General features: G+C 43.3%; 1 protein-coding gene across 1 annotated transcript; it reads right to left on the bottom strand.

Moving 5' to 3' along the window:
• Nucleotides 1-250: 250 nt before the first annotated feature.
• LOC135527448 (deleted in malignant brain tumors 1 protein-like) lies at nucleotides 251-21,189 on the bottom strand. Its single transcript, XM_064955973.1, has 14 exons — nucleotides 21,141-21,189; nucleotides 20,607-20,648; nucleotides 18,481-18,816; nucleotides 18,269-18,292; nucleotides 10,458-10,775; nucleotides 8,217-8,534; nucleotides 7,392-7,733; nucleotides 7,256-7,279; nucleotides 6,556-6,585; nucleotides 6,111-6,428; nucleotides 5,938-5,961; nucleotides 5,675-5,806; nucleotides 1,322-1,639; nucleotides 251-799 (listed from the first exon to the last, which is right to left on the bottom strand). Exons 1-14 carry the CDS (start codon nucleotides 21,187-21,189, stop codon nucleotides 777-779), a joined length of 2,298 nt encoding a protein of 765 aa, XP_064812045.1. The 3' UTR covers nucleotides 251-776.
• Between the last annotated feature and the right edge of the window lie 3,041 nt (nucleotides 21,190-24,230).

The following is a 24,230-nucleotide window of genomic DNA, read 5'->3' as shown; positions in this document are numbered from 1 at the left end:
AAATACCTTGGAAGAACAATACAGTATTCATTACTTTGATTTAATCCAAGATAGAGTCAATAAGAATAATTCACAGTACACTAGCCTGGTAATATGACTCAAGGTCCTGTTACTTGTAGAAAGCAAACTATGCAAGGGACATAACAAATACAGTGTTTAGTAGAACTAGAAAAATGTCAACACAAACTTTTAAATGTCTAAATATAATGTAATGAATTTAAATTAAAATCATGAATAAAAAATTGCCCATTATTTTCTCTGATGATTTTTTTGAATTGTATTTCAGTTCACTTCCTAATTGAAGTTACAGTATTGTCAACACTACACAAATAATTTTCAACACCTTATGCATACTAATCTTATACCTCATGTGATTGCATTTGAATTATATTGGAGTTCAAATTTAGAAGGCCTTTGGGGCTTGGCTGGCCTGGGTTGTCTTCACCTTCTCAGTCTGGAAACTCTGACACAGCAACCTTCTTGGCATTGTGTCATTAAAGAGGGCTTTTATGAATGATACATGAGGCAGGATTTTAAATAGTTGGATGCCACATTCCCTGCTGAAAGCAAGAAAATCCCCTCTGGTCAGAATTCAATTGTTACAGATAATGGTTTTCCGTACTGTATTTTTATTAGTGTGTTTGATTTGCACACCAGCATGTCCCAGGAGGAGAGAGGTGGTATCATAGAAATATAATTTGAATGTACATACAGTATATATGGTTGACCATTGTTACTACTAGACTGGATGGATGAGATCTCTACAGTACATGCTTTCAGAAGGCCCCGGAAGCAGAACCTAAAATTAGAAAAACAGTAAAACATTGACACATAGGGTCACCACATATTAAAATGATCAAAATTATTACTTTTCACACAGACTTTTACACAGCATCTACATATGAGCTAGCAACAACTTCTTGACTGATTTCTACTTAACGGGATAGTTCACCAATAGTACAACATTAAATTGGTTTCTTTATCCTGTAAAGGATAAAGAACAAGGTTTGACAGAAATCCATGTTTTGGTTAATTTCCCTGGAATTGTTTACAAATGCTAACATTTTAGAATTTGTGGCACGAATCCATCCAAATCATGGCACCAACATTTTTTGTAAATCATGTCCAAATCATTCGAAAGTATCTAATATGTATTGTGAAAATCAACAAAGTCACCTATAGATGATTTGAACATGATGTGGGAAAAATGTTAACATCAGTACCATGACTTGAATAGGATTTGTGTCACAAATGTAAGTACAGTTACCAACATAGACAATATCATGATATGTAAACTTCCTGCCACAAACATTTATCTCACCAACGCAGGTGACTCCTGCATCTTCATGGTGGCCACAGTCATGGTTACCCAGGCCACTGTGGGGACACTGCAGCAAAGAGTCTTCAGAGCCAGAACAAGCCAAGTCATCCAGAGAGATGGAGCCACTGCCCTTTCCAAACCTGGCAGATCCAAAGGCCTCTAGTGCTTCTCCACAGCCCAACTCTCTGCACATCACCTGAGCATCCCTCTGATCCCAGTCATCATCACACACTGTACCCCACTGGCCAGAGTCAAACACCTCCACTCTACCAGAGCAGTTGTTGGGACCGTTGACCAGACGCACTCTGGAAATGACATCTGTAATAGACAGGTAGAACTGTGAAGATGACAGGGTGTGGGATTGATGTTTAGTTAAAAACTTTGTAGAAAATATACAGATGTAGCATCTTAATTAGATCACCCTGTTGTAGGATAACATGCAATACAGGAAATGTAGAACTTGTAGTGTATTTGAGGTTTAAGACGGCTTCTGAAGTTTGTAATTTCCACTTTGAAATCTCAGACTTGATTTTCCCTTATGAAAAATGTATCAACCCCGACAAAAATGTCCATTCATTCTAATCCACAGAACAATTAACATTTCATGTTGATGCAGGAATATTTGCCATTGACCTTAACAAGGCCCACAAGACCAGTGGAAGCAAAATAACCCCATAACATAAAACAATACACCACCATATATTACAATAAGTATGGGGTCCTTTTCTGCCCATGCATTCTCATTTCGAGGCCAACCCCCAGCACTGGTGAGCGTGGCCAAAGAGCTCTATTTTCATGTCATCTGACCATAGAACCGGTTCCAATTCAAGTGCCAATGCCATTAAGCAAACTCCAGGTGTTTACATTTGTTGGATGACATGAAAGTTGAGCTCTTTGGCCACGCACACCAAATTAAATCAAATCAAAATTTATTGGTCACATAAACGTGCTTAGCAGATGTTTCTGCGGGTGTAATGAAATGCTTGTGCTTCTAGTTCCCGACAGTGCAGCAATATCTAACAAGTAATATGTAACAATTTCACAACAAATACCTAATACACACAAATCTAAGTAAAGGAATGGAATTAAGAATATATAAATATATGGACGAGAAATGTCAGAGCAGCATAGACTAAGATACAGTAGAGATTATAGAATACAGTATATACAGTGGGGCAAAAAAGTATTTAGTCAGCCACTAATTGTGCAAGTTCTCCCACTTAAAAAGATGAGAGAGGCCTGTAATTTTCATCAGACTATGACAGACAAAATGAGAAAAAAAATCCAGAAAATCACATTGTAGGATTTTTAATGAATTTATTTGAAAATTATGGTGGAAAGCATTCAATTGCATTGTCTGTGGATCTATTGGGGTGGTAAGTAAATTGAAGTGGGTCTAGGGTGACAGATAAGGCGGAGGTGATATGATCCTTAACTATTCTCTCAAAGCACTTCATGATGCCAGAAGTGAGTGCTACGGGGCGATAATCATTTAGTTCAGTTACCATTGCATACTTGGGTACAGGAACAATGGTAGCCATCTTGAAGCATGTGGGGACAGTAGACTGGGATAGGGAGAGGTTGAATATGTCCGTAAACACACCAGCCAGCTGCACATGCTCTGAGGACGTGGCTAGGGATGCTGTCTGGGTTGGCAACCTTGCGAGGGTTAGCTAGTTTAAATGTCATACTTACGTCGTCCACGGAGAAGGAGAGCCCACACTAGGTGGCACTGTGTTATCCTCAAAGCGGGCAAAGAACGTGTTGAGCTTGTCCGGTTCCAAGACGTTGGTGTCCATGACGTGGCTGGTTTTCCTTTTGTAGCCTGATTGTCTGTAGACCCTGTCACATACGTCTCATGTCTGAGCCATTGAATTGCGACTCCACTTTCTCTATACTGAAGTTTTGCCTGTTTGATTGCTTTGCAGAGGGAATGACTACTTTGTTGTGGTTCGCATGTTCAGTTTTGCGTGAGTGCTGCCATCTATCCAGTTTCTGGTAAGGGTAGGTTTTAATATTCACAGTGGGTACAACATCTCCTATACACTTCTTGATGAAATCAGTAACCGTCTCAGTGTACACGTCAATATTGTTCTCGGAAGCTACCCAGAACATATCTCAGTCCGCGTGATCAAAACAATCTTGAAGCGTGAATTCCAATTGGTCAGACCAGCGTTGAATAGTCCTTAGCACAGATACTTCCTGTTTGAGTTTTGACCTATAGGAAGGGAGGAGCAAAATGGAGTTGTGGTCAGATAGGCTGAAAGGAGGTCGGGGGTGGGCCTTGTATGCATCCCGGAAGTTGGAATAACAATGGTTGAGTGTTTTTCCAGCGCAAGTACTACAGTTGATATGCTGATAGAATTTAGGTAGCCTTTTCCTAAAATTTGCTTTGTTAAATTCCCCAGCTATAATAAATGCAGCCTCGGGATATATGGTTTCCAGTTTACATAAAGTCCAGTGAATTTCCTTGAGGGCAGTTGTGGTATCGGCTTGAGGGTGGATATACGCAGCTGGGACAATAACCAAAGAGAATTAACTTGGGAGATAATACGGTCGGCATTTGATTGTGAGGTATTCTAGGTCGGGTAAAAAAAAGGATTTGAGTTCCTGTACATTATTACAATTACACCATGAGTCATTAATCAGGAAACATACACCCCCGCCCTTCTTCTTCCCGGAGAGATGTTTATCTCTGTCGGCGCGATGAACTGAGAATCCAGATGGCTGGACCGACTCTGACAGTATATCCCGAGAGAGCCATGTTTCAGTGAAACAGAGTATGTTATAATCCTTGATGTCTCTTCAGAAAGTAACCCTTGCCCTGAACTCATCAACTTTGTTGTCCAGGGACTGAACATTAGCGAGTAATATACTCGGAAGCGGTGGGTGGTGTGCGTTCCCCTAAGTTGGACTAGAAGACCGCTTCCAGTCCCTCTTTTTCACAGGCGTTGTTTTGGGTTGCTCTTTGGAATCATTTCAATTGCTCTGGGTGGTGTGAACAAATGATCCGCTTCGGGAAAGTCGTATTCCTGGTTGTAATGCTGTTAGTGCTGGTGAGTTACCGCCACTCTGATATCCAATAGTTCTTCCCATTTGTAATAATCTACCAGTGGTAGGTTTGGTGTCGAAATGAGAATGCATGAGCAGAAAATAACCCATACAGTATGTACTGTAAAATATGGTGGAGGATCTTTGATATTATGGGGCTATGTTGCGTCCATTGGTCCTGGGACCCTTGTTAATTAAGGTCAATGATATCAGAAACTTTACCCAGTACCAGGACATTTTAGTCAAAAACATGGTTGCCTGTGAAGGAGGCTGAAACTTGGCTGCAAGTGGGTCTTCCAGCAAGACAATAACCCCAAGCACACAGCAAAATCCAAATAAATTATTAATTGGCCACAAAATCAACATTTTCCATGAAAACATGTGGTTTAAATTGAAGAGCGCAGGGCCTCCTGAGTGGCACAGTGGTCTAAGGCACTACATCACAGTGCTAGAGGTGTCACAACAGACCCAGGTTGTATCACAACCAGCTGTCATAGGGTGGCGCACAATTGGGCCAGCCTCGTCCGGGTAAGGGGAAGGTTTGGCTGGGGGGGCTTTACTTGGCTCATCGAGCTCTTGTGGCGGGCCAGCTGCCTGCAGGCTGACCCCGGTCGTCAGTTGAACAGTGTTTCCTCCGACACATTGGTGCTGCTGGCTTCTGGGTTAAGAAGCGCGATTTGGTGGGACATTGTTTTGGAGGACGCATGACTTGACCGTTTCTCCCCGAGCCCTTTGGGGAGTTGATGCGATGCGACAAGATTGAAAAAGGTGGGTAAAATACTAAAACAATTGAAGAGGGCAGTCCATAAGTCAAGGATCTGGAAGGATTCTGTATAGAGTAATGGTATAAGATCCCTCCCAATGTGTTCTCCAACTCATAAACCATTTTAGAAAAAGGGTCAATGCAGTTATCCTCACAGTGTGAGGTATTGAAAGGTATTGACCTTTTGAGAAAAAAAAGTATTACTTGTTGAACAAAATCTGTTTCCCTGAGCAGTTTTATTAGTATAAAATAACATAATTTCAAAGAAACAATATAGCTTAGTATTTTAATGATTTATTTTATACAGTAATTTTTGCTCATCTTTATCAAGGTTGTCAAAAAAATGTGGAACCCATTGTATGTAACCTTAAAAAGTGCTATATAATAAATAAAGCTACCTGCGTTTTAAATTAGCTAAAGGTTGCAGTGGCTGTTTAAAGAAAACTGAAACATAAATTACAGTTCTCCTGGCCAATAAACTACTTTCAGGATCAGGAACCATCTAACAGTTGAATATGGAACTTCCCCTTAAATCTCACCTGAGCAGACAACACTCGCATCCTCAGGATGCATGTAGTTGTACTGACCTATCACATCAGAGGGGCAGTCCATGTTGTCCAGAAGAATGGGAATACCATCTCCCATACCAAACCAGGCCCATACGGAGGCATCTATAGCCCACATACAGCGGAGCAGTCTGCAGACCATGTCAGCAGGGCTCACGTCCCAGTCATCATCACACACCGTACCCCACTGCCCCGCATGACACACGTATAATATAGTTGTATGGAATTGATCTTACTGTTTCTAAATGGGTCTTCTTGTTCTTGAATTGAAGGTTATGAAAATAGGAAAATATGGAAAAGGGATATTGACAATGAGAGTGAGATATTGTGAAAAACAGGTATTAAATTATCCTTAATTCATCTGAACATAAACTATTTTTGTCTACTGTAACTGTAGACTGAGACTTACCCATCATGCAAGTTACACTGGCATCTTCATCATGGCCACAGTCATGGTTTCCTATCCCTCCTGAGCTGCATTCCAGTAAAGATCCCTCACTTCCCATGCACGCCACATCATCCAATAGGATTGAGCCACTCCCCTCACCAAAGTGAGCCTGGTGAGGAGCCTCTGTGGCTGGTCCACAGCTCAGCTCCCTACATACAACTTGGGCATCTAGCACAGTCCAGTTATCATCACAGACTGTCCCCCAACTCCCATCCTGGTAGACCTCCACCCTGCCAGAGCAGCGGTTGGGACCATCAACTAGGCGCACTGTCAAGTCAGCTGTTTGAGTTAAGAGGAAGGGAAAGGAAGAAACTTGTAACGGGCATCGACTTTTTGTTTTACAAATACATATTATGACTTGTTTAGCAACTGAAACAAAGTAAGGAACCATTTTTAGATTACTCACAATGGGAATCTGGATCTGAAGGGTACGTACCTGAGAGAGAGAGAGAGAGAGGGGGGGGGAGAGAGAGAGAGAGAGAGAGAGAGAGAGAGAGGGAGAGGGAGAGGGAGAGGGAGAATATCGTATGGTGTTAAATCTTTCCCCTTCAATTATTGCTGGAGAGACAGACAGCACCTGCCATTGTCTGCCAGCTGAATTACAGGACCCAGGTCAAGGGAGATAGGTCGCCTAGCAGTTAAGAGCTTTGGGCCAGTAACAGAAAGGTCTCTGGTTTGTGAAAAATGAGTGAAAAAGTGAAAAATCTGTTCATGTGCCCTTGAGCTAGGCATTTAACCCTAATTGCGACTGTAAGTCTTTCTGGATAAGAGTGTCTGCTAAATGACTCAAATGTAAATGTAAATCTCTTATTCAAACCTAAAATATACCGACCATAAACAAAGCTCAGATTTATGGTGATAAGTGAAAACAAACTGCACTGAGGCAAACTGGTTATGTCAGTTAGGGGTTTCTTCTCATGACGTGTGAATCATAATTTCTTTGCATATGGTGAGGTTTTCTGCAATTGAAACATAAAGTAAAGACCCACTGGGAACACACTGTTTAAATCAACATTGTTTCCACATCATTACAATGAAACTACGTTGAACCAATGTGAAATAGACATTGGCTGTGCCCAGTGGTAATTCATTTTTAGATGACTCACAATGGAAATCTGAAGGGGATGGACCTGAGAGAGAGAGAAAGAGAGAGGGAGGAAAAAAATGTTAACATTACACAAGCCCCTGGTTGGGGTTGGTAGTTTAAATAAGTTGTCTGAGAAATTTCAACCATTCACTTACCTGACTGCCCCTCACATATCGCTGCTGCATCCTCAGAATGTCCACAGTTGTGTGACCCCAGTCCATCTGAGCTGCAGCCAAGCAGTGACCCTTCATTCCCAGAACATTGCACATCCTTTAGCCAGATCTCCCCCCTGCCTTGGCCAAAGTGAGCCTGGTCCGGGGCCTCCAGCGCCAACCCACAGCCCAGCGCTCTACACACTACCTTGGCATCCAGCAGGTCCCAGTCATCATCACACACTGTGCCCCACTGGCCAGAGTGGAACACCTCTACTCTACCAGAGCAGTTGTTGGGACCGTTGACCAGACGCACTCTGGAAATGCTGCTGTTCTCTGTAGGACCTGTAAACAAAGATAACTGTTAACTCCATTTACTAAGTGGTTTGGTTAGGTGAATCCCTGTTCGCTTTATTAAGGTACAATTGGGTTAACGAACAATACTGAGGTGAGTGCATGTTTCATCAATTTTGCATTGTTTTTCTTTGCATATACCAAAGCTTTATAAACACTGCAAAAGCAAAGGCAAAATACTGCAAACTTGACTAGTTCCGCTACACTGAAGGAATTATTTTTAAAGGACATCATTAGTGAATATGGCGCTAGGTTTTTATACATGGTTTTGATCCAGCTAATAAAGTAAGATCCCATATTAGATTGAGCCAATACTGCAAAAAGAGAATAGGAAAGTCCACAGGGAGTTCAATGGCTGGATGTCTACAGAAATACCTGTTGTAGAATTTGGTTTTTACAGTGTAACACTAGCCCTATTACCAACATATACAATATAATGATGTATAAATGTCCTGCCACAAACATTTATCTCACCAGCGCAGGTGACTCCTGCATCTTCATGGTGGCCACAGTCATGGTTACCCAGGCCACTGTGGGGACACTGCAGCAAAGAGTCTTCAGAGCCAGAACAGGCCAAGTCATCCAGAGAGATGGAGCCACTGCCCTTTCCAAACCTGGCAGATCCAAAGGCCTCTAGTGCTTCTCCACAGCCCAACTCTCTGCACATCACCTGAGCATCCCTCTGATCCCAGTCATCATCACACACTGTACCCCACTGGCCAGAGTCAAACACCTCCACTCTACCAGAGCAGTTGTTGGGACCGTTGACCAGACGCACTCTGGAAATGCCATCTGTAATAGACAGGTAGAACTGTGAAGATGACAGGGTGTGGGACTGTCGTTGAGTTGAAAACTTTGTAGACAGAAAAGGATCTTAATTTGATCACCCTGCTGTAGGATAACTTTCCTGCAGTGCAGGAAATGTAGAACTTGTAGTTTATTTGAGGTTTAAGAAGGCTTCTGAAGTTTGCAATTTTCACTTTGAAATCTCAGACTTGATTTGTCGTTATGAAATATTTAACAATTTCTACAAAAATGAAAATGAAGTATAATGCACATAATAATTCACATGTCCTATTTGCTCCAGGATTATTTGCCATTGACCTTAACAAGGGCCCCAGGACCAGTGGAAGCATAATAGCCACATAACAAAAAAAATACACTACCATATTTTACAATAAGTCTGGGCTTCCTTTCTGCTCATGCATTTTCATTTCGACGCCAAACCCCACCACTGGTGTATGTGGCCAAAGAGCTCTATTTTCATGTTCTCTGACCAAAGAACCGGTTCTAATCCAAGTGCCAATGCAGTTTAGCAAACTCCAGGTGTTGTTATTTGTTGGATTACATGAAAATAAAGCTCTTCGGATATGCACACCAGTGGTGGGGTTTGGCGTCGAAATGAAAATGCATGAGCAGAAAGGAAGCCCAGACTTATTGTAAAATATGGTAGTGTATTTTTTATGTTATGGGGCTATTTTGCTTCCACTGGTCCTGGGGCCCTTATTAAGGTCAATGACATCATGAACTTTACCCAGAACCAGTACATTTAAGACAAACACCTGGTTGCCTCTACCAGGATGCTGAAACTTGGCAGCAAGTGGATCTTCCAGCAAGACAATAATCTCAAACACACATCAACATCCACAAAGAAATTGTTAATTGGCCACAAAATCAACATTTCAGTCTCCGGATTTGAAAGCCATTGGAAACCTGTGGTTTGAATGGAAGAAGGCAGGCAATGAACTCAGACAAAGGATATTGAGGATCTGGAAGGATTCTGTATCATTAACCATTTAAAAAAAGGTTCAGTGTTGTTATCCTCGCAAGGTGAAGCATTGAAAGGTATTGAAAACAGGGGTGTCAATAATTTTGACCCCTACCTTTTTGAGAGAAAAAAATATTACTTGTTAAACAAAATCTCTTTCTCTAAGAAATTTTATTAGTATAAATAATATAATTTCCCCATTTTTCTGATCATACAATTTAGTTCAGTATTTTAATTATTTATTTCATACAGTAATTTTTGCTCATCTTTATCAAGGTTGTCAATAAATTCAGATCCCACAGCATATAACCATGACTGACCTATCACATCAGAGAGGCAGTCAAAGAGAGAGTCCTCTGTTCCAACACAGGCCATGTTTTCTAGCAGAATGGGAATACCACCTCCCATACCAAACTCGGTCAATCCGGTGCCATCCTAAGGGCTCCCGAGTGGCGCAGCGGTCTGGGTTTGAACCAGGCACTGCATCTCTTGCACTGAGATGCAGTGCCTGGTTCAAACTCAGGCTGTATCACATCCGGCTGTGATTGGAAGTCCCATACGGCGGCGCACAATTGGCCCAGCGTCATCCGGGTCTGGCCGAGGTAGGCCATCATTGTAAATAATAATTTGTTCTTAACTGACTTGCGTAGTAAAAAATAAATTAAAAGATTGACCACATACAGTGGAGCTGTCTGCCGTGCTCACGTCCCAGTCATCATCACACACGGCCCCCAATGACACACGTATAATATAGTTGTATGGAATTTATCTTACTGTTTCTAAATGCATCTTCTTGTTCTTGAATTGGAGGTTATGAAAATAGGAAAATATGGAGAAGGGACATTGACAATGAAAGTGAGATATTGTGAAAAACAGGTATTAAATTATCCTTAATTCATCTGAACATAAACTATTTTTGTCTACTGTAAATGTAGACTGAGACTTACCCATCATGCAAGTTACACTGGCATCTTCATCATGGCCACAGTCATGGTTTCCTATCCCTCCTGAGCTGCATTCCAGTAAAGATCCCTCACTTCCCATGCACGCCACATCATCCAATAGGATTGAGCCACTCCCCTCACCAAAGTGAGCCTGGTGAGGAGCCTCTGTGGCTGGTCCACAGCTCAGCTCCCTACATACAACTTGGGCATCTAGCACAGTCCAGTTATCATCACAGACTGTCCCCCAACTCCCATCCTGGTAGACCTCCACCCTGCCAGAGCAGCGGTTCGGACCATCAACTAGGCGCACTGTCAAGTCAGCTGTTTGAGTTAAGAGGAAGGGAAAGGAAGAAACTTGTAACGGGCATCGACTTTTTGTTTTACAAATACATATTATGACTTGTTTTGCAACTGAAACAAAGTAAGGAACCATTTTTAGATTACTCACAATGGGAATCTGGATCTGAAGGGTACGTACCTGAGAGAGAGAGAGAGAGAGAGAGAGAGAGAGAGAGAGAGAGAGAGGGGGGGGAGGGAGAGAGAGAGAGAGAGAGAGAGAGAGAGAGAGAGGGGGGGAGGGAGAGAGAGAGGGGGGGAGAGGGAGAGAGAGAGAGAGAGAGAGAGAGAGAGAGAGAGAGAGGGGGGGGGGGAGAGAGAGAGAGAGAGAGAGGGGGGGGGAGAGAGAGAGAGAGAGAGAGAGAGAGAGAGAGAGGGGGGGGGGAGAGGGAGAGAGAGAGAGAGAGAGAGAGAGAGAGAGAGAACGAGTATGGTATGGTATGATGGTGCCGACGGAGATGGAGCAGATCCTTTGGTTGCTCTCCCCAGTGTAATTAAGGTACTCGAGGCGGTCATCTGCACACCTCCCACCACTCCTGAGTATTTTACTCGCTAATGTCCAATCTCTGGATAATAAAGTTGATGAGCTCAAGGCGAGAGTTGCTTTTCAGAGAAACACCAGGGATTGTAACACACTCTGCTTCACAGAAACATGGCTCTCTCGAGACATACTATCTGACTCTGTAAAGCCAGTTGTGTTCTCAGTACATTGCACCGACAGGAACAAACATCTCTCCTGGAAGCAGAAGGGTGGCGGTATATGTTTCATGACTAACGACTTATGGTGTAACTGTGATAACATACATGAACTCAAGTCCTTCTGTTCACCTGACCTAGAATATCTCACAATCAAATGCTGACGAGAGAATTTTCTTCAATAGTAGCCACAGCGGTCTACTTCCCCCCTCAAGCTGATACCACGACGGCCCTCAAAGAACTTCACTGGACTTTATGTAAACTGGAAACCACATATCCCGAGGCTGCATTTACTGTAGCTGGGTATTTTAACAAAGCAAATTTGAGGAAAAGGCTCCTGAAATTCTATCAACATATTGATTGCTGTATTCGTGCTGCTAAAACTCTCTCATTACTAAACTACCTTCCAGAGTGCATATAAGGCCCTCCCCGGCCCTACATTAGGCAAATCCGACCACGATTACATCTTTCTCCTACAGGCAGAAACTCAAACAGGAAGCACCCGTCGTGAGGACTATTCAACGCTGGTCTGACCAATCGGAATCCACGCTTCATGATTGTTTTGATCACGCGGACTGTGATATGTTCAGAGTAGCGTCAGAAAATAATATTGACACATATAACGATACGGTGAATGATTTTATCAGGAAGTGTATAGGAGATGCTGTACCCACTGTGACTATTAAAACCTTCCCCAACCAGAAACTGTGGATAGAAGGGAGCATTTGCGCAAAACTGGAAGTGCAGAGAACCGCATTTAACCATGGCAAGGTGACTGGGAATGTGGCAGAATACAAACAGCGTAGTTATTCCCTCCGCAAAGCAATCAAGCAGGCTAAACGTCAGTATAGGGACAAAGTTGAGTCCCAGTTCAACATCTCACACACAAGACTTATGTGGCAGGGTCTACGGACAATCACGGATTATAAAAGGAAAACCGGGAACACCGACATCCTGCTTCCGGACAGGCTGAACACCTTCTTCGATTCTTTGAGGATAATACAGTGACACCGATGCGGCCCGCTATCAAGGACTGTGGGCTCTCCTGCTCCATGGCCGACATGAGTAGGACATTTAAGTATGTTAACTCTTACAAGGCTGCCGGCCCAGATGGCATCCCTAGCCGTGTCCTCAGAGCAAGCGCAGGCCTGCTGGCTGGTGTGTTTACAGATATATTCAATCTCTCACTATCCCAGTCTGTTGTCCCTACATGCTTCAAGATGGCCACCATTGTCCCTGTACCTAAGAAAGGAAAGGTAATTGAACTAAATAATTATAGCCCCGTAACACTTACTTCTGTAATCATGAAGTGCCTTGAGAGACTAGGCAAGGATCATATCACCTCCACCTTACCTGCCACCCTAGACCCACTTCAATTTGCTTACCGCCCCAATAGATTGACAGACGATGCAATCGCCACCACTCTGCACACTGTCCTGTCCCATTGGGACAAGAGGCATATCTATGTAAGAATGCTGTTCATTGACAATAGCTCAGCATTCAACACTATATTACTCTCCAAACTCATCATCAAGCTCGAGGTCCTGGGTCTGAACCCCGCCATGTGCAACTGGGTCCTGGACTTCCTGACGGGTCGCCACCAGGTGGTGAATGTAGGAAACAACATCTCCTCTTCACTGATCCTCATCACTGGGGCCCCATAAAGGTGCGTGCTCAGCCCCCTCCTGTACTCCCTGTTCAACCATGACTGCATGGCCATGCACTCCTACAACTCAATCATCAAGTTTGCAGACGACACAACAGTAGAAGGCTAGACTACTAACAACGATGAGACAGCCTACAGGAAGGAGGTGAGGACTCTGGGATTGTGGTGCCAGGAAAATAACCTCTCACTCAATGTCAACCAAACTAAGGAGATGATCGTGAACTTCAGGAAACAGCAGCGGGAGCACTCCCCTATCCACATCAACGGGACCGAAGTGGAGAAGGTGGAAATTTTCAAGTTTCTCGGCATACACATCACTGACAAACTGAAATGGTCCACCCACACAGACAGTGTGGTGAAGAAGGCGCAACAGCGCATCTTCAACCTCAGGAGGCTAATGAAATTTGGCTTAACACCTAAAACCCTCACAAACTTTTACAGATGCACAATTGAGAGCATCCTGTTGGGCTGTATCACCACCTGATAGGGCAATGGCACGGCCCACAACTGCAAAGCTCTCCAGAGGGTGGTGCGATCTGCCCAACGCATTACCGGGAGAAAACGTCCCGCCCTCCTGGACACTTACAGCACGGATGCCATAGGAAGGCCAAAAAGATCATCAAGGACATCAACCACGCGAGCCACTGCCTGTTCACCCCAAAATCATCCATGTCAGTACAGGTGCATCAAAGCTGGGACCAAGAGACTGAAAAACAGCTTCTATCTCAAGGCCATCAGACTGCTAAACAGCCATCACTAGCACATCAAAGGTGGCTGCCTATAGACATAGATTAGAAATCACTTGCCACTTTAAGGAAATGAAACACTTAAATAATGTCTCCGTATCTTGCATTACTCATCTCATATATATAAACTGTACTATTCTACGGTATCTTAGTCACTGTAATTGCGTGTAAATATTGCATCACCCATCTCATATGTACAGTGCCTTGCGAAAGTATTCGGCCCCCTTGAACTTTGCGACCTTTTGCCACATTTCAGGCTTCAAACATAATGATATAAAACTGTATTTTTTTGTGAAGAATCAACAACAAGTGGGACACAATCATGAAGTGCAACGACATTTATTGGATATTTCAAACTTTTTTAACAAATCAAACACTGAAAAATTGGGCGTGCAAAATTATTCAGCCCCTTTACTTTCAGTGCAGCAAACTCTCTCCAGAAGTTCAGTGAGGATCTCTGAATGATCCAATGTTGACCTAAATGACTAATGATGATAAATACAATCCACCTGTGTGTAATCAAGTCTCTGTATAAATGCACCTGCACTGTGATAGTCTCAGAGGTCCGTTAAAAGCGCAGAGAGCATCATGAAGAACAAGGAACACACCAGGCAGGTCCGAGATACTGTTGTGAAGAAGTTTAAAGCCGGATTTGGATACAAAAAGATTTCCCAAGCTTTAAACATCCCAAGGAGCACTGTGCAAGCGATAATATTGAAATGGAAGGAGTATCAGACCACTGCAAATCTACCAAGACCTGGCCGTCCCTCTAAACTTTCAGCTCATACAAGGAGAAGACTGATCAGAGATGCAGCCAAGAGGCCCATGATCACTCTGGATGAACTGCAGAGATCTACAGCTGAGGTGGGAGACTCTGTCCATAGGACAACAATCAGTCGTATATTGCACAAATCTGGCCTTTATGGAAGAGTGGCAAGAAGAAAGCCATTTCTTAAAGATATCCATAAAAAGTGTCATTTAAAGTTTGCCACAAGCCACCTGGGAGACACACCAAACATGTGGAAGAAGGTGCTCTGGTCAGATGAAACCAAAATTGAACTTTTTGGCAACAATGCAAAACGTTATGTTTGGGGTAAAAGCAACACAGCTCATCACCCTGAACACACCATACCCACTGTCAAACATGGTGGTGGCAGCATCATGGTTTGGGCCTGCTTTTCTTCAGCAGGGACAGGGAAGATGGTTAAAATTGATAGGAAGATGGATGGAGCCAAATACAGGACCATTCTGGAAGAAAACCTGATGGAGTCTGCAAAAGCGACTTACAGCTGTAATCGCAGCAAAAGTTGGCGCTACAAAGTATTAACTTAAGGGGGCTGAATAATTTTGCACGCCCAATTTTTCAGTTTTTGATTTGTTAAAAAAGTTTGAAATATCCAATAAATGTCGTTCCACTTCATGATTGTGTCCCACTTGTTGTTGATTCTTCACAAAAAAATACAGTTTTATATCTTTATGGTTGAAGCCTGAAATGTGGCAAAAGGTCGCAAAGTTCAAGGGGGCCGAATACTTTCGCAAGGCACTGTATATACTGTATTCTATACTATGTCACTGTATCTTAGTCCAATGCCACTCTGACATATACAGTTGAAAATCCAGAAAATCACATTGTAGGATTTTTAATGAATTTATTTGCAAATTATGGTGGAAAATAAGTATTTGGTCACCTACAAACAAGCAGGATTTCTGGCTCTCACAGACCTGTAACTTCTTCTTTAAGAGGCTCCTCTGTCCTCCACTCGTTACCTGTATTAATCGCACCTGTTTGAACTTGTTATCAGTATAAAAGACACCTGTCCACAACCTCAAACAGTCACACTCCAAACTCCACTATGGCCAACACCAAAGAGCTGTCAAAGGACACCAGAAACAAAATTGTAGACCTGCACCAGGCTGGGAAGACTGAATCTGCAAGTAAGCAGCTTGGTTTGAAGAAATCAACTGTGGGAGCAATTATTAGGAAATGGAAGACATACAAGACCACTGATAATCTCCCTCGATCTGGGGCTCCACGCAAGATCTCACCCCATGGGGTCAAAATGATCACAAGAACGGTGAGCAAAAATACCAGAACAACACGGGGGGACCGAGTGAATGACCTGCAGAGAGCTGGGACCAAAGTAACAAAGCCTACCATCAGTAACACACTACGCCGCCAGGGACTCAAATCCTGCAGTGCCAGACGTGTCCCCCTGCTTTAGCCAGTACATGTCCAAGCCCGTCTGAAGTTTGTTAGAGAGCATTTGGATGATCCAGAAGAAGATTGGGAGAATGTCATATGGTCAGATGAAACCAAAATATAACTTTTTGGTAAAAACTCAACTCGTCGTGTTTGGAGGACAAAGAATGCTGAGTTGCATCCAAAGAACACCATACCTACTGTGAAGCATGGGGGTGGAAACATCATGCTTTGGGGCTGTTTTTCTGCAAAGGGACCAGGACGACTGATCCGTGTAAAGGAAAGAATGAATGGGGCCATGTATCATGAGATTTTGAGTGAAAACCTCCTTCCATCAGCAAGGGCATTGAAGATGAAACGTGGCTGGGTCTTTCAGCATGACAATGATCCCAAACACACTGCCCGGGCAACGAAGGAGTGGCTTCGTAAGAAGCATTTCAAGGTCCTGGAGTGGCCTAGCCAGTCTCCAGATCTCAACCCCATAGAAAATCTTTGGAGGGAGTTGAAAGTCTGTGTTGCCCAGCAACAGCCCCAAAACATCATTGCTCTAGAGGAGATCTGCATGGAGGAATGGGCCAGAATACCAGCAAAAGTGTGTGAAAACCTTGTGAAGACTTACAGAAAACATTTGACCTCTTTCATTGCCAACAAAGGGTATATAGCAAAGTATTGAGATAAACTTTTGTTATTGACCAAATACTTATTTTCCACCATAATTTGCAAATAAATAAATAAAAAATCCTACAATGTGATTTTCTGGATTTTTTTCACTCATTTTGTCTGTCATAGTTGAAGTGTACCTATGATGAAAATTACAGGCCTCTTTCATCTTTTTAAGTGGGAGAACTTGCACAATTGGTGGCTGACTAAATACTTTTTTGCCCCACTGTACATTTAAACTCAGTTTTTCACAATTCCTGACATTTAATCCTAGTAAAGATTCCATGTCTTAGGTCAGTTAGGATCACCACTTTATTTTAAGAGAGTGAAATGCCAGAAAAATAGTTGAGAGAACGGTTTATTTCAGCTTTTATTTCTTTCATTACATTCCCAATGGGTCATACGTTTACACACACTCAATTCGTATTGGTTAGCATTGCCTTTAAATTGTTTAACTTGGGTCAAACATTTTGGGTAGCCTTCCACAAGCTTCCCACAATAAGTTGGGTAAATTTTGGCACATTCCCCCTGGCAGAGCTGGCGTAACTGAGTCAGGTTTTTTTGTCCTCCTTGCTCGCACACACTTTTTCAGTTCTGCTCACAAATTCTCTACAGGATTGAGGTCAGGGCTTTGTGATAGCCACTCCAATACCTTGACTTTGTTGTCCTTAAGCCATTTTGCCACAACTTTGGAAGTATGTTTGGGTCATTGTCCATTTGGAAGATCCATTTGCAACTAAGCTTTAACTTCCTGACTGATGTCTTGAGATGTTGCGTCAATATATCCACATCATTTTCCTGCCTCATTATAACATCTATTTTGTGAAGTGCACCAGTCCCTCCTGCAGCAAAGCACCCCCACAACATGATGCTGCCACCCCCGTGCTTCACGGTTGGGATGGTGTTCTTCGGCTTGCAAGCCTCCCCCTTTTTCCTCCAAACATAATGATGGTCATTATGGCCAAACGGTTCTATTTTTGTTTCATCAGAACAGAGGACGTTTCTCCAAAAAGTACGATCTTTATCCCCATGTGCAGTTGCAAACCGTTGTCTGGATTTTTCATGGCGGTTTTGGAGCAGTGGCTTCTTCCTTGCTGAGCAGCCTGCTAAACACGTGTATGTGACCAATACATTTGATTTGAATCTTTCCTCTTCAACTACTGCTGGAGAGACAGACAGCATCTACCATTGTCAAAGGTTAAAGGCGGTAGGTAGCCAAGCGGGTAATAGCGTTTGTGGTTCGCATTCCTGAGTTGACTAGGTGAAAAGTCTGTTGATATGACCGTGCAGTAAAGGGTTTCTTCTCAGAACGTGTGAATATACAAGATATCTGATGTGACTATAATTTCTTTGCATATAGTGAGGTTTTCTGGAATTGAAACATAAAGACCTACTGGGAACGCACTGTTTAAATCAACATTGTTTCCACATCATTACAATGAAACTACGTTAAACCAACGTGGAATAGACGTTGAATTGATGTCTGGGGAATAATTTTGAAATTACTCACAATGGAAATCTGAAGGGGATGGACCTGAGAGAGAGGGAGAGAGGGAGAGAGAAAGAAAGAAAGGGAGAGAGGAGGAGAGAGAGAGAGAGAGAGAGAGAGAGAGAGAGAGAGAGAGAGAGAGAGAGAAAAAAAAAATGGTAGCATTACACAAGCCCCTGGCTGGTGTTGGTAGTTTAGATAAATCTTCTGAGAAGATTCAACCACACACTTACCTGACTGCCCCTCACATATCGCTGCTGCATCCTCAGAATGTCCACAGTTGTGTGACCCCGGTCCAACTGAGCTGCAACCAAGCAGTGCCTCTTCATTCCCAGAACATTGCACATCATCTAGCCAGATCTCCCCCCTGCCTTGGCCAAAGTGAGCCTGGTCCGGGGCCTCCAGCGCCACCCCACAGCCCAGCGCTCTACACACTACCTTGGCATCCAGCAGGTCCCAGTCATCATCACACACTGTACCCCACTGGCCTGCATAATAAACCTCCACCCTGCCAGAACAGATGTTTGGGCCATCCACTAAACGTACTCCTGCAGCACTGACCGTGGAGGCTGGAAAATAATTGTTTTGTTAAGTCCCACATTAAGTGACTGGGTATTTATATGATAGTCACATATATAGGAACTACAGTGTATGATTGTCATCATGGAACTACAGTGGCTGGGTGAAAGTATTCACCCCCTTGGCATTTTTCCTATTTTGTTGCCCTGGAATTAAAATGGATTTTTGGGCAGTTTGTATTATTTGATTTACACAACATGCCTATCACTTCGAAGATGCAAAATATGTTTTTTTATAGTGAAACGAACAAGAAATAAGACAAAAAAAACAGAAAACTTGAGTGTGCATAACTATTCACCCCCCTAAGGCAATACTTTGTAGAGCCACCTATTGCAGCAATTACAGTTGCAAGTCTCTTGGGGTATGTCTCTATAAACTTGGCACATCTAGCCACTGGGATTTTTGCCCATTCTTCAAGGCAAAACTACTTCAGCTCCTTCAAGTTGGATGGGTTCCGCTGGTGTACAGCAATCTTTAAGTCACACCACAGATTCTCAATTGGATTGAGGTCTGGGCTTTGACTAGGCCATTCCAAGACATTTAAATGCTTCCCCTTAAACCACTCTAGTGTTGCTTTAGCAGTATGCTTATGGTTATTGTCCTGCTGGAAGGTGAACCTCCGTCCCAGTCTCAAATCTCTTGAAGACTGTAACAGGTTTCCCTCAAGAATTTCCCTGTATTTAGCACCATCCATCATTCCTTCAATTCTGACCAGTTTCTCAGTCCATGTCGATTAAAAATATCCCCACAGCATGATGCTGCCACCACCATGCTTCACTGGATGGTATTCTCGGGGTGATGAGAGGTGTTGGGTTTGCACCAGACAATGCGTTTTCCTTTATGGCTAAAAAGCTCAAATTTAGTCTCATTTAACCAGAGTACCTTCTTCCATATGTTTGGGGAGTCTCCCACATGCCTTTTTGCGAACACCAAATGGGTTTGCTTATTTTGTTTCTTTAAGCAATGCCTTTTTTTTGGCCACTCTTCCATAAAGCCCAGCTCTGTGGAGTGTACGGCTTAAAGTGGTCCTATGGACAGATATACCAGTCTCCGCTGTGGAGTATCTTTGGTCTCTTTGTTGCCTCTCTGATTAATGCTTTCCTTGCCTGGTCCGTGAGTTTTGGTGGGCGGCCCTCTCTTGGCAGGTTTGTTGTGGTGCCATATTCTTTCCATTTTTTAAATAATGGATTTAATGGTGCTCTGTGGGATGTTCAACGTTTCGGATATTTTTTTTATAACCCAACCCTGATCTGTACTTCTCCACAACTTTGACCCTAACTTGTTTGGAGAGCTCCTTGGTCTTCATGGTGCCCTTTGCCTAGTGGTGTTGCAGACTCTTGGGCCTTTCAGAACTGGTGTATATATACTGAGATCATGTGACAGATCATGTGACACTTAGATTGCACACAGGTGGACTTTATTTAACTAATTGTGACTTCTGAAGGTAATTGGTTGCACCATATCTTTCTAGGGGCTTCATAGCAAAGGGGTTGAATACATATGCACGCACCACTTTTCCATTTTTTTATTTATTTTTGTACATTTTTTGAAACAAGTTATTTTTTTCATTTCACTTCACCAATTTGGACTATTTTATGTAAGTCCATTGCCTGAAATCCAAATAAAAATCAATTTAAATTACAGGTTGTAATGCAACAAAATAGGAAAAATGCCAAGGTGGGTGAATACTTTTGCAAGGCACTGTACATTTGATTTTGTATTATTATTAAGATTAAACTTAATAACAGAATTAGTTGCAAGTCTGCTTCACTATACTTACTTCTATCTAGAACTCGAGATGCTCCTTCATTGGTGCAAACAACTACATGAGTGGAAAATAATGATAAACATACAATGAGGTAAAGATGTTATATTGTATTGCCATGTCAAAAGTCCTGTGTCTGTGTAAGTTGATAAGAGATGGACACGGACGTGTTTCAGTTCTCATTTGTTTTTAGTTAACAGATTAATTGGAAAGCAAAGTAGACCAGGATATTAGTAGTCATATACCTCACAGTGCTGTTTCTGAACTTCCGCAAAGCAATAGGGTGTTTCTACAATGGAAATGTTAGTGAGTAGAGTCACTATTGTCGATTAACCCAATAATATTAAATAAATTATTATTTGCTGAGAACCTATGCACAAAACTACTACATGAAATCTTAGAGCCCTGTGTATACATGTAGTACAGACAATATGAATTGTGCATTAAGTATTTTGTGAAACACACTATTTGCTCATATGGGACAAACACATTCATAAATAGTTAACATAAATATTAATAAATGGTATTGTTAAAATACAGTTTGCTCACCTGCAATCACAAATGCTACGTACCACTTGCGCTTGGGTGTAAGAGTCATGATCAACGTTGAGAATGAGTGTATTGTCATGTATGAATCTTTTTATAGACAGATTTTGTTACCTTTTGTTGTGTGTCACCTGATTCCTACAAAGAAAAAAAATGGATATCTAACAAAACGTGGCATTTATTTATCACTGAATACACATTATATAACACCCATGAAGATTACTATTTGAAGAAACCACATGAAGGCATCTTCTCTGGGAATAAGACTAACACACTGTTTATCAAAACGGAATACAAGATTTGGAAAAAATAATTAATTTAATTGGGAAATGGTTGTTTCAGATCCAAATGAGTATGTTCAAGGTGCTTTCCTCTTCCCACTTTCAATTCCTTGAGGGGTAGGCCTGTTTCATGATAGACAGTAGGGTGGGGTCACTTACTTACACCTTAAAAGGAAACTCCCTTTTCACTAAGGACCCAATTCTAAATTAGGATTCATGCACATGCATTATGTAAATGAGAGAATAAAGCAGGGGGAAAAAATAAAATAAAAAAATAATTATGCCATCACAAATTACTCAGTTCAAGCCAGTCATAAAACGCTTTATGCAAAGTTGTTTTCTAACTGGTGATGCGCAAATTGCGTGTTTGTCACGTCCTGACCATAGAGATCCCTTATTTTCTATGGTGGGGTAGGTCAGGGCGTGACTGGGGGTTTAGTCTAGTTTATTATTTCTATGTGGGGCTTCTAGTTTTGTTTGTCTATGTTGGTCATTTTGTATGATTCCCAATTAGAGGCAGCTGGTAATCGTTCTCTAATTGGGGATCATTTTTAAGTAGCATTTTTTTCCACCTGTGTTTTGTGGGATATTGTTTATGGGTAGTTATATGTCAGCACTCCACTGTCATCACCCTCCTTTCGTTCTTGCTTTATTGTTTTGTGCGTTTCTAATAAATAATATGTGGAAACCATATCACTCTGCAGCTTGGTCTGATAATTATTCCAGCGAACGTGACAGAATATCCAACCACAGCAGGACCACGCAGCGTGCCCAGGAGGAGAGGGTAACATGGACTTGGGGGGAGATTCTGGACGGGAAGGGATCCTGGACTTGGGAGGAAATCCTGGCAGGACAGGATTGCCTTCCTTGGCAGGGGGGCGCAAGGAGAGAAGGGAGGACAGCGACGACGGTTTACGGCCACAGAGAAAGCCCAAAAGAAAGCCCAAATTATTTTTGGGGGGGGCACATGGGGTGATTGGCGGAGCTGAGGAGTGAACCATAGCCAGTCTGGGAGAAGAGGGAGAAACTGGAGGTGAGTGAAAGGAGAGAGTCAGAGAACGTCAGAGAGGAGTGAATGGAGGTATTGGAGGACAAAGAGCGGAGAGAGTTGTTGAGTTGGTGGGAGATGCACGACAGTTGCCCTAAGGAGCGTGTCATCAGTTTAATGCCACCTGAGTCAGCTCCCCGTACTCGTCCTGAGGAGCGTGCTATTAGTCTGGTGAAATCTGTGCCGGATCCACGCACCAGGTCTCCAGTACGCATTCACAGCCCAGTAAGTCCTGTGCCAGCACTCCACACTCGCCTTGAAGTGCGTGTCACCAGTCTGGCACCACCTGTGCCGGCTCCTCGCACTAGGCCTCCAGTGCGCCTTCCCAGTCACGTACGTCCTGTGCCTGCTCCTCGCACTCGCCCTGAGGTGCGTGTCACCAGTCCGGTGCCACCTGTGCCGGCCCCACACGTCAGGCCTCCAGTGCGCCTCCCCAGTCCAGAGCTTCAGGCGACGATTCCTAGTCCAGAGCTTCCGGCAACGGTCCCCAGTCCAGAACTTCCGGCGACGGTCCCCGGCCCGGAACCTCCTGCGACGGTCCATGGTCCGGAACCTCCAGCTCCAGGGCAGGAGCTTTCCTCTGTGCCGATGCCCAGTCCGAGCACGGTGTCCAGTCCAGCTCCAAGGCAGGAGTCTTCCTCTGCGCCGATGTCTAGTCCAGACACGGCGTCCAGTCCAGCTCCATGGCAGGAGCCCTCCTCTGCACCGATGCCCAGTCCAGACACGGCGTCCAGTCCAGCTCCATGGCAGGAGCCCTCCTCTGCACCGATGCCCAGTCCAGACACGGCGTCCAGTCCCGCTCCATGGCAGGAAACCTCCTCTGCACCGATGTCCAGTCCAGACACGGCGTCCAGTCCAGCTCCATGGCAGGAGCCCTCCTCTGCACCGATGCCCAGTCCAGACACGGCGTCCAGTCCAGCTCCATGGCAGGAGCCCTCCTCTGCACCGATGCCCAGTCCAGACACGGCGTCCAGTCCAGCTCCATGGCAGGAGCCTTCCTCGGTATCTAGGTCCTGTCCAGGCACAGTGTTCAGCCTGGGTCCATAGCTGGTCCACCCCCGATGCTGGTTTCAGGTTTTGCGGCCGGAGTCCGCACCTTTGGGGGTACTGTCACATCCTAACCATAGAGAGCCCTTATTTTCTATGGTGGAGTAGGTCAGGGCGTGACTCAGGGTTTAGTCTAGTTTATTATTTCTATGTGGGGTTCTAGTTTTGTTTGTCTATTTTTTGATTATGTTGTGATTTTGTATGATTCCCAATTAGAGGCAGCTGGTAATCATTGTCTCCAATTGTGGATCATAATTAAGTAGCATTTTTTCCACCTGTGTTTTGTGGGATATTGTTTATGGGTAGTTATATGTCAGCACACGTTTCGTTCTTGCTTTATTGTTTTGTGCATTTCACTAAATAAAGATGTGGAACCCAGATCACGCTGCACGTTGCTCCGAGTATGCTTCAAACGATCTAGACAATGTTAGACATATAATTCCCCTTTAGAGATCATATAACTGCTAATGCTCTTACTATTGGTTTTGAAACAATATTTCATTATGAATGAATATACTTACATGGGAATAAATCTCATATCTTGCACTTTTCATGATCACATTGTTTTTGGATTATGAGAGGCTGAGTCATTGTGAATGAATTGTACATAATCCCCTCTGCATAATCTGTTTTTGGGGCAGGCATTATATTCCAGAACACATGCTTCAGATCAGGCACACCTTCTCTCCTTTGGCTATGGCCCAGACAATGTCACAT

Source organism: Oncorhynchus masou, chromosome 33 (genome assembly GCF_036934945.1).
Source record: "Oncorhynchus masou masou isolate Uvic2021 chromosome 33, UVic_Omas_1.1, whole genome shotgun sequence".
Classification (NCBI taxonomy): domain Eukaryota; kingdom Metazoa; phylum Chordata; class Actinopteri; order Salmoniformes; family Salmonidae; genus Oncorhynchus; species Oncorhynchus masou.
This window is presented reverse-complemented; position numbering and strand designations above follow the sequence as displayed.

Bases quoted from the DNA above. Each gene is read 5' to 3' on its own strand.
- LOC135527448 (XM_064955973.1), bottom strand. From the start codon at position 21,189: ATGACTCTTACACCCAAGCGCAAGTGGTACGTAGCATTTGTGATTGCA. The intron at 20,649-21,140 runs GTGAGCAAACTG...CCACTCATGTAG, and splicing joins CGTAGCATTTGTGATTGCAG to TTGTTTGCACCAATGAAGGA. The intron at 8,535-10,457 runs GTAAGTCTCAGT...TGTCTATTACAG, and splicing joins CAGTGTAACTTGCATGATGG to ATGGCATTTCCAGAGTGCGT.